General features: G+C 39.2%; 2 protein-coding genes across 5 annotated transcripts in view; one reads left to right on the top strand and one right to left on the bottom strand.

Annotated features, from left to right (window-relative positions):
- Nucleotides 1-1832: 1832 nt before the first annotated feature.
- Nucleotides 1833-9351, bottom strand: si:ch211-76l23.4 (uncharacterized). Its single transcript, XM_051388684.1, has 4 exons — nt 9241-9351; nt 5656-5796; nt 4812-4941; nt 1833-2790 (listed from the first exon to the last, which is right to left on the bottom strand). Exons 2-4 carry the CDS (start codon nt 5771-5773, stop codon nt 2547-2549), a joined length of 492 nt encoding a protein of 163 aa, XP_051244644.1. The 5' UTR covers nt 5774-5796; nt 9241-9351; the 3' UTR covers nt 1833-2546.
- A 1608-nt stretch (nt 9352-10959) lies between these two features.
- Nucleotides 10960-11022, top strand: part of flr (fleer) — a 15737-nt gene continuing 15674 nt past the window's right edge. For all 4 annotated transcript variants that reach the window (XM_051388542.1, XM_051388540.1, XM_051388541.1 and 1 more), the window contains exon 1: nt 10960-11022. This exon is cut by the window's right edge and continues 114 nt beyond it. The gene's annotated coding sequence lies outside the window, so the exon portion shown is untranslated.

Genomic DNA, 11022 nt, shown 5'->3' with positions numbered 1-11022 from the left:
GATTACTGCTGTACATCGGTTACAATACGATTCAGGGTCGATTTCATTTGAATAAGGAACAATTTGATACGACGCAGTCTGTTACAGTTCGTACCATTTGTTTAATGTAGACATTCATTTTCTATTCTAAATTAAAATAAGCCAATTCTATAAAGGTGACACTGTTAATCTTCAAATATCTAAGAGACGTGATGCTACGAGACAGAAAGCTAACGTTATGCTGGAGTCAATAACGCTGCGTACGGCCAACACACAGTAAATATAATCTGACAGTATGTTTAACAACAGCTATCCCCAAATCAATATCAAGATTTTGTCCTACATCAGGAAATTAATGAGCACCCAGCAGCCAATCAGAATTGAGGATTCACCCAGACCGTGGGATAAAACATCAGGTATTTTACTGTAAACGACGCGCTCAGCAGCAAACAGCAGACACAGTCAGAGACTCTCTGGTGGACACAGTGGAGCATTCAGCAGCTGAAGAGGAAGATATTTCCCTCTGGAGTTCATCAGACGGACACAGACTCTGCTGCTCTGTAACTTTAAGGTGATTATAGTTTTCTGCCTCCAGCTCATGCTGCTGCTGGTTCAACAACTGTTAATCTGAGTTCATTTTAATCTCACGTCCGCCACTTTTTCTTCACCTCGTGTGTCTTTCAACCCTGTTTCACCTCGTCTGCTGCCTCGATCACGTCGCCTCAGAATTGGGAGCAGGGACAGATTACACACAGTATGCTACAGTATATGGGATTACTGATATTTCTCTCAGTGGCTCTGATGTAATACAAATTGGGTCACGGCTCAGAGACCCAGATACTGTAGAGTTTGGTCTGGTTTGGTCTTTCTAAATCCAAGTCTCTGACTGATTATATTTCGTGCCCACAGATCTTTAGATTGAACTATTTTTAGGGCACAATATCAACAAATCTCAGTGTTTAGTTTTTTTTTTTTTTTAGATATTAAAGCCCCTGAAACAGCTTTAAGATCTTCAATAGACACTAAAAACTGCACTTTATCACCACACTAACACAACATCTGGGCGTATATAAAGAAATTGTCTAGATGACTTTGATTGCTAACCTTTGGCTAATTATTTAGTGGTCACAAAAATGTATTCAGATTGTATATTTTCCCAATTGATGACGCATTCGCCCCATAAATCCCGACACGCTGCTCTCTGGTCAGTTTACTTTACAGCTGACAGATTTTCATTTTGAAATAAGAAAACCAAAAGTTGATTCCCGACTGCTATTCGAAAATAGGGGAAGAGAAACAGAAAACAAAAAAACAAAAAAACTGAAAAGGGTCTTTTTGTGATTTCCTTTTTCCAAACCAAAAAAATGAAAACAGGTTGTTTTCCTATTTTATGTTTTTATTTAAAAAAAAAACGGAAAATGGGTCATTTATGTTTTTATTTTCTGTTTTTAAATTAAAACAAAAAGTTTTTGTTTTAAAACAGGCTTTAAAAACGCTTTCTGTTTTCTGTTTGTTTGTTTAAAAAGTAGTTTTTTGTTTAATACCTTGCAAAAATAAAAAAAATTGGAAACCTGTCTTTGGTGAAACATGGTTGGTAATTTGCAGTGCAAGTTTTACATTAAAAATTACAAACACAGGGTTTAAGATCACACGAGTCTAAAAATTAAATCTTAATCTTAAATTAACTTCTATATCCACAGGGATTCAAACCCTGTTCTCCAACGGGGACGCCCTGTACTCACCCTTCTCAAACCTCCTTCCTACTTTTTGTAGCTAAACTAGGAAGCCAATCAGCTCTGTTCAGATCAAATGAAGGAAACTCTCTTAGAAGAAACAATAACTGGACTAATGAATATGAATGCAATAAGTGAGTTTATTTGGAGCTCATATAATGCCGCAGTAAACCCAAACCCACAAGCACGTTTGTCCAAAGAGCATTCAGAACAAACAGGAGAAAATCTGTCAAAACCCAGAAGATGTTTGACGGGTTTTGGCGAGATACGATGTTCGCTGTGTCCAAAATCACTCAGTATGGAATCTATGGACTTTATAGACCCTAAATAAATCTATAATGGAGCCAAAAACATACACCAGACAAAAAGGACCTGAATACAGAAAGATTCAATACAAGCTATGGATCTGTATCCAGATCTGTATCATCGTGTTATATATTATAAAAAAGAATCTATCGAACTGTCTACTTTTATCTGTAATCTTGGTTGGATAGTACCATATTTATGCATATAAGTGTCCATAATGTGGGCTACTTTCTGCTAACAATCCCACAATGCAATGCAGCCCGTGATATAGACGCTCAACCACTGTTCAGTGTCTCTTTTATGGGAGTTAATGTGGTGAAGTGAGTGATTTCAGACTTTGCTTTATTGACAGGACAGTATAGAGACACAGGAAAGGCAGGAGAAGATTATATGTTTAATCTTATACTGTGTTGTATATTTAAATTCTTAAATTGAGAGTATATAAGATGATAATAAGGAAATAAAAGAAGTGCCAGCACTGTCAGATAAGAAGCAACGTCAGAACAGAAGAAGCACAACATTGACCGGTTAGGAGGAAGTGCTGGCCTTCTTCCTCATCACCCTCCTCCCGGTCTGTCTGGGGACGGAGGCCGGAGCCGCAGCCGGGGCCGCAGCCGGAGCCGTGGCCGGGCCGGCGTTGGCTTGGCCGGCCTTGACCTCGTCGATGAAGGTTTCTATGGCGGAGAACTTCTCGGTCAGGTCGCCCAGGTGAGCCTTGAGGGCGTTGAACTCCTTGTAGAGGTCGTCTAAAGCCTCAGACAGCGGCTGGATCCTGAACGGGAACACAGGGAGTTCATCTGGTTTATTATTTTCATTCTGATTCATCTGTCCTTCATTGTCTCAATTCATCAGTTAGTTGTTTTAAAATGTCAGAAATTGGTTTAAAAAAGTCTCTAATGTCTTGTTTTGTCCACAACCCAAAGATGTTCAGATTACTGTCATAGAGGAGTAAAGAAACTAGAAATATTCACATTGGAGAAGCTGAAATCAGATCATTATCAAAATAGTTGGCGATTAATTTGAAAGCTGACAAATAATTAAAGATCAGAATCTGACTTTCTGACATTTGTTTTACTAAATTAAATATTATTATGTCAAAGATATATATTCAGATACAACAGCAACAGTAAAGTTACTACTGCTCACTCTGTTTCCTGTAACTGAAACCACCCAAAATCTTTTGTTATCTGACACAAATAAGACACTGTAGCTCAATCCAACCATGACAGAAACAAGCAGTTAAATGTGTCCTCATAAAAGATTACTGGCTGGTTTATCAAAGTAACGTTAGCCATCTTAGTCTCTGACACCCTAAAGGTCTGTAGGTTTGTTTCCTGGCATTACACCGTAATACGGAAGCACATTACTGTCAGTAAAACTTAAAAAATATATAATAAACAAATTATTATTAGATAAAAGGTTTAAAATTATGAGCTTAAAAGTCATAATTATGAGAAATGGTATCATAAGCTTCCAGTTTCCTTCTCATTTGAGTCAGGCCTTGTTTTTATTTATTCATCTTTATTGCGAGGCTTCACCAGCTCATCAGGGAATTCAAACCACATAAATTCAGATAGTTTTCAAAGTAAATGTCTCAACTGTGGGAGAAGAACACGGCTGTAAAGCAGACAGCTGAGTTTGCTGGGGTTTAGTTTTGACACACACACTTTGTCCAACAAGCAGAATATTCCACATGAGTGAAATAAAACAGTCTCGGTGTTGAGGGTCCCCACAGGAATCTGGTTTATCCTTCAGACTGAAAATAAAGTCTGTCGGGTACACTCTGCGGCCGACGCCGACGTAACAAACTGCAGCTCAGACTGCAATTTAAGAGTGAAAATAGCAACGAGCTGCTGCAGTGTGTGAAAGAAACAGGCTCGAGTTTTTCCACAAGGAAGTCTACTGCTTCCTGCCGCAGCTCAGAGGGCGAGACGTCATTATGGTCCAGGACTGGAGGAGTTTCTGGGAGATTCTCTCCATTATTTCATTTGGCGTCTCTGCTTAACATCCATCTTTCTCCATTTCTGTTTCTGTTCTTTTATTTTTCTGCTTTAACGAATGTTTTAAATCCAACTTACATGATGGGTTTGAATGCCAGTGTTGGAAATGAAGCAGCTGTTTAATTTTTCATTGTTTTAATAAAACATTTTAATAATAAGAATGTTTCTGGTTCCTTCATTTAACTTCATTTTTATTATTCTGTTTCAAGATATTGTGTCTTATTGTAAGATTACTGATTATTAATCTTAGATTAAAGGTAAGATTTCTTAAATTCAGCTCAATAAAGTTACCAAAATACTTATTTTAAATTTAAATTTTAAATTTTGGTCCATTACAGTCTTTCAGTGGCTATATTTTTTATATGTTTTTTTCTAGAAGGGCTGTTTCTGTACAAGTAAAAGTCCTAACAAGGTAAAATGTTACCACAGTAAAAAATGTTGTATGTTTATATATATATAAAGTATTAAACTGTGACTTGTGCTGTTATATCTGATATCATTATATACATTAGAATATTTAAAAGCAGGATTTTACTGTTGGAGTTATTATACAGAAAACAGGTTGTGTTTTTATTTTCTGGGTTTTTTTAAAAACAAAAATGGGAAAACTCAGACTATGTGTTGCCCCCTCAGCTGCCCCTGTGTTGCCCCTGTGTTTCCCCTCAGTTACCCCCTCAGCTGCCCCTCTGTTGCCCTCTGTGTTGCCCCTGTGTTGCCCCTGTGTTGCCCCCTGTGTTGCCCCCTATGTTGCCCCTGTGTTGCCCCTCTGTTGCCCCTCAGTTGCCCCCTGTACCTGGCGTAGTCGGGCAGGAGAGACTGGTGGTCGTTCTGCAGGAGTCCTTTCATCTGGGTCAGGATGTCGAACCTCCAGTTGTCCAGAATCTGAGTGAGGTTGGCGACGCCGCGCATGTTCACCCTCTCAGCTGGGACAGGAAGATACACATATATATATTTATATTATTCACGTTTATACAGGATATAAAGGTTTTATTGATCTGGTGACATAAAACTGGATTAATCTTATTGAGTTTAATAAAAACAGATTAAATTATATAATACTTGAAGCAAACACTGAGACATCGGCCTACTGGGTATCTTTAAGGTTTTCTTGCATGCCTTAAAATCAAGACGGCCTCGTAACCTCCCTTGAAGCTAGTGGGGGTCTCGATCCCCAGGATGGGAACCGCTGGTCTGTTTAATTATCAACAATATTTTACACAAAGTTTATAACTTTTTAACAGATAAAATGATAAAACACATAAATCCCAGTAAAAAAGGAGAAAGTCATCATAAGTTTAAACATTTTTATGAACTAATCATATTTGAGGGGGTGCTGCAGCATAATGTATTGTTGTATTTCCCAGTTTCTCCCAGTACAGGATGAGTGTAACCCGACACAGAGACTGGGAGCAGAGGGAAGGGTTAACCTAGCTCTGCTCACAGTGTAATCTCACTGTAGGTTGGAGGTCTCAACAGCACGAATCCATAAAGATTCAGATAAAAAGAAAGATGGAGTTCACACAGGTTTCTCGCTCTGAGCGGCGAGGTTGCAGCGTGACCTTTCACCTCCAGCCATCATCATCATCATGAACTTGACCTTTGACCCAGAGTAAACAGAGAGTAATCTGGGTGCTCACAGCCATCCCTGTAGTTCCACTCATCGGTGGCCGTCGACGCGGGGCGCCGCCTCTGGGCCAGGACCGTTACCGTGGCAACGGCCAGCAGCAGCAGCAGCACGCTCAGTTTGGGGGCCATGGTTCACACCGGGGGGGGGCGACCTGGAGGGAGAACAACGGGTGAAGGGCACCGAGAGAGCGCGTTGGCGGTGAACTCTCTCGATGCCCCGTTAAAGGACGAGCAGAGTATTCATCCCACACTGTACTTCTACCTGAGTACAGAATATGTTTGCTTTTACCACCTCTACAGGAACTGTTAGTTAGCTACTTTAAAGCAAACTGTGTAAATCTCAGCTGAGGCAGATAAAAGTCATCAGAGGGAAAACTAGAAAATAGTTAGAAAGTATTAACAAAAGTAGAAACTGTTGGAAATGTTGCATTCAGAACAGTCTGGAACTTTTGATTACTTTTACATTTATATTTAAAACTTCCTTCCTTCTGACAGGTAACATTATATATACGACAGAAAATAAGGGAAAACATAAGAGTTCCTCTTTCACAAAGGATCAGTTGACTGTGTCTTGTCTTGTAGCAACAAAGCCACAGATAATTATGACCAACTCTGAAGTTCTGCTCTGTTTTAGTTTTGCTTCTTTAGAGATCGACTGGTGAAGAAAGTGAAACAACTAAAGAGCAGAAGAGAGAATATTTGGCTCCACCTGTACTAACTGTACTAACTGTACTAATGCAGGTTGAAGACGACTACAGTGATCTCTGTTTTAAATAAATAAAACATTTAAACCTGCCTCTCTTTAACAATGTATAAGTTGTACATGGAGACTAAAGAGGCTGATAAACTGCTGATTGAACTGCCAGTTGGTTTAATGCAGATTGAGCCACGGATGCTCTTATATCACCTGCAAACATCTTCATCAGTCCTACGCCTTACGAAGAAGAAGTCTCTGTGTTCAGTTATTTGCACTTTATTAATACACTCACATAATTAAATCATGTGTTCAGGCTCCTTTTTGAAGTCTTCTGTGCCTGAAGTGCACTGATATCCTTCCTGAGTTCTGTACGCCAGTCTTTATTTGAGTCTATCAATATTGTGCAGCCTGAGTCAGCACGCTGCAGGGATTACACTCTTCCTCAGCTCTGTGTTAAAAACCGTTGCTACCACTGTGGCTATCGCTCCTAATGAAGCAGAGAAAAGGGAAATCTAACTTTTTTTCTGAAAGCAAACTTCTAAGTCTTCCAGCCGTGTCAGAGGGTGGAAGAAGCCCTGAGGCCAAACTCTGGGCTCCTGCAGTCGGCTCACATTAAGGATTGAGTCCGAGGCGGCAGTCGGAGCGAATCCACAGCACACACACACACACACACACACACACACACACACACACACACACACACACACACACACAAAAAGAAAACGACTGACAGAGAAACTCACAAAACTGGAGAGAGGAGTGCTGCAGAGACACGCAGAGTACAACCTACCTCAGCAACTTCATATTTGTTCCAGTGATACGCCCACAAACGCTCTCACACACCTACAATAATACACAGAGGCTCCAGTAGACTATACAGCGGGTCACCTCGGACGTCTGCTGGTCAGCTGGAGCTGGAAACTGAAGGCTGCTGCCATTAAAGCAGGGTTTTAGTCTGGTGGTGATATTTTATATTATTCTTCTTGTCAACAAATCTCACGTGCACACTCGACCAACAGTGAATGTGTCTGGTAGTTAGATCTTAAGTTCCTGTGTTGAACCCAGGATGAACACCCAAAAACAAAAGGTAGCACACACAGATTTCCAGGACAAAAGTTGAGTTAATCTCAATTTTACCAATTTATTTTGGCTATTTCAGATAAACACACTCATCAGAGCTCAGAGGATAATGGTAGTCATGTGTTTTATATTCAGGAGCTGGCAGGTGATTGGTTTAAAAAGGTCACACTATGATTCACTTCCTAAAAACAAGTAAATCATCAAACAGTTCCACGATTTTGTGTGTGCGCTGCCTTTATTGCCTTTGGGTGTAAAGTGTGTATCTTCTTCCTTTGAGCCACATTGTTCCTTCGTTACTATAAAGACATTTTAGTTTATTGTGACTCAATCCCACATTCACTGTCCTGCTGCCAGAAATACTCACTAGAGCAATAAACAACTGTATATTGTGTAAATACAACTCGTGTTTTTTCTTAATATCTTGTATTTTTCTATTTAATTTCAAGTGTATTTCTTTTTTATTATCTGATATGTTCAGTCTGGAGCTATCTAAGTCTATCTTATCTCAGTGACTCTCAAATGGAGGCACTTTGGAGTACTGCGGTCAGTCAGCCTAATTCCTAAAATAATAAGTAAAAAACAAACATTTATACACATTTTATATTCAATATCAGTATTTTCAGTACAATCGTTAACTGTAATAAACAGTCAACTGCTGTAAAACCTCACAGAAGATGAAGACGAAAGCAACTATCAGGTTAATGATGGTGTTTGTTCACTGTGAGCAGGAAGCCATATTCAACAGCAGCAATACATTTAATTTATTACTCGTTACTCTTTTCAAAAGTAATATAATAACTTATTACTTGCTGCCAACAGTAATTAGTTACTCTACTAGTTGCTGGGGAAAGTAATGTTATTACAGAGTTACTGCCAAACACTGCTGAGAAAGACTCACTATGAGGAAGAATATGTTTTAATGGGATTGATTGAATTGGTTTTGATTGATAGTGACAGCTGTACAGTGACAGAGGGAGGGGGGATGACACGCAGCAAAGGGCCGAGCTCGAACTCCAAATGTAGATTAATCCACCGCTGAAAATAGTCCCCACAGATTCACTATTTCCTCCTGTTAGTCTGATAAAAACCACAATGAGCAGCTGTTTTAGGAACCGTCTGTAAGTTCAGTTGGAAGCAAAGTGCTCGGAGGTGAGAGCCACAGACGGGAAGTCAGACAAATTCTTGTTTTTGGTCTTTTCGTGGGATTTTGTTGTCGTTAAGTAAAATATATAATCAGCAGCCTGCTCGAGAGATAAACTGGAGACGCCTAGACGCTTTCAGTATCATCAGTTAATGCTGAATTAAACACACCCTGCAGGTATGCACACACACACACACACACACACACACACACACACACTGAGACTGCACTCGTTCTGATACTCTGCAGCTTTTTCTCCAAAGGTTTTTGCACATTTTTAATCAACCAACATCTCATCAGCTCCAACCAGGCTCAACCTGGCAACCACCAAATCAGTTTGGCCCCGCAGTGAAAGCATTACAGAATCTCCCAGAGTCATTCAATATTTAAACGGCAGATGCCTTATTCAAATTCATGCTCAACATCAATAAAGAGTCCCATTCAGTTTCATCTCAGGCAAACATTATACTTAAAGTGCTCATGCTTTTACGCAGCATGAAGTCAGATTTTCTTCCAGAGCAGCTTCCAGAAAAAGTCCTTTTCACTTCGACTGTTTGAGATTCAACCACTTTTTGAAATGTTTTACTAGAAATCTCGGTACAAATATCGAAATAAAATGCTGCTCTGTGTATATAATATAATATTTATGTGTGAAATAGATTAATTAACAGTGTGTACCTGTGTTGGAGCTCCTCTACTGCAAAGCTTCCCAAAAGTCCCAACAGAAGGCAGTGACAGGCATTCAGACAGAGCAGAGAGAGAGAGAGAAGACACACACCCCTGCTGCACACGAGCATGCATCCACATGTATATGCACACACACACACACACACACACACACACACACACACACACACACACACACACACACACACACACACACACACACACAAACACACACAGACACACACACACACACACACCAACCAAGGTCCTGGAGCGTTGCCTCAGACCTAAACCACACTGTGCTGACCACTGGGCCTCCATAATGATGGGGAAATGGTAGATGATGTGTGTGTTTGAAAGTGTGTGTGTGTGTGTGTGTGTGTGTGTGTGTGTGTGTGTGTGTGTGTGTGTGTGTGTGTGTGTGTGTTTGTTTCTGTGACCCTTGGATGAAGTCACATCCTGGATCTTTTAAATATGAGATCATTGGTGGATTTTACCAGTCTGGGCTTGTGCGCTGAACTCTGATAGAAAGAAAGAAAGAAAGAAAGAAAGAAAGAAAGAAAGAAAGAAAAAAGAAAAGAAAGAAAGAAAGAAAAATACCAAATAACAAAATTGTGAAATAATACATTTTAATTCAATTTCAATGCATTAAATCTCATCTCATTATTATTAAATGTGTCGACTGTATTTCTTGTCAGAGATTTTTTCAGGATTTCTTTGTTAGTTGCCAACAGACTGCCTCACATGCATTGGACTAACTGTTAAATGAACCAAAAAAGAAAGAAAGAAAAGCCAAGAAACTAATGTAGTCACATAATTTCATTTATTTCCAGTTGGTTTTTTCTCCATAATAATTTATTTAATGACACAAATGCTAATTACAGCTTCCCAGAGCCCAAAGTGACATCTTAAAACATCTTGATTTATCTGAGCAAAGCCCCAAAACCAAAATGTTTTCAGTTTACTTTGATATATGACAAAGAGAAGCACCAACATTTTCATTTGAGAAGCAGGAACATGAACATTTTTGCCTTTTTTTCACTACTTCTAGTTAAAAATTCAGATTAATCAGCTATTAAAATAGTTGCTGATCACTTTTCTGACGACTGAAATATCCTTTTTATAAAATCTTTTTTTATTCAAGATGTTATTTATGACGTGCACTGGCTGTATTTCTTATTGCCAATTTCGTGTTACTTGCCAGACTGGCTCACAAGACGAATGTCTAAATAAAAGCCACAAAACAAACCATGTCATATATTTATATTTATCTCCAGTAGATTTATTGTATATCTAGTTGGCTGCTGGCTCGTTCAGATCGAAGGAACAGCCAATAATATCACTGACTCTTCCCTGATTGTGCTGACAGATTAAAAGTGGAATCATGAAATAAAATAATCCTAATTAATAACAAATAAAAACCCCACTGACCTGCAATAAACTCTAAAATCAAACTGCAATAGTCAGAGTGCAATAACGTTACATTTTATGAGCCATGTCTTATTATTTATTAACTTTATTATTATATCACATATTCTGTGTGTCATCATATTTTTTAGGCCTCTATTTATTTTGTTTGTTTGTTTACCAAGCACCGCGCAGGCGTTGTTTACCAGCTCTCTGTCAACAGATAAATAAAGGTTGAATTTAAAAACACAAAAAGAGGTTGGCCGGTGTAGAATCGTCCTGCTACCTGATTGGCTGTCGCACATGTCCGTCAAACAGTTGATTTCCGGTATGTCCCGTTGCTAGGTAACAGCTCCTCTCCACTCAACAGAAGCTAGCTGGATGCTA

Source organism: Dicentrarchus labrax, unplaced genomic scaffold, assembly GCF_905237075.1.
Source record: "Dicentrarchus labrax unplaced genomic scaffold, dlabrax2021, whole genome shotgun sequence".
NCBI lineage: Eukaryota > Metazoa > Chordata > Actinopteri > Moronidae > Dicentrarchus > Dicentrarchus labrax.
The sequence above is the reverse complement of the archived record's forward strand: the minus strand, read 5'-3'. Positions and strand labels throughout refer to the sequence as shown.

Excerpts from the sequence above, each read along its gene's own strand:
- si:ch211-76l23.4 (XM_051388684.1), bottom strand. The coding sequence starts at position 5,773 with ATGGCCCCCAAACTGAGCGTGCTGCTGCTGCTGCTGGCCGTTGCCACG. Across the intron at positions 4,942-5,655 it reads GTGGAACTACAGGGATGGCT|CTGAGAGGGTGAACATGCGC; the intron begins GTGAGCACCCAG and ends TTCCTGTCCCAG. Across the intron at positions 2,791-4,811 it reads CTCCTGCCCGACTACGCCAG|GATCCAGCCGCTGTCTGAGG; the intron begins GTACAGGGGGCA and ends GTTCCCGTTCAG.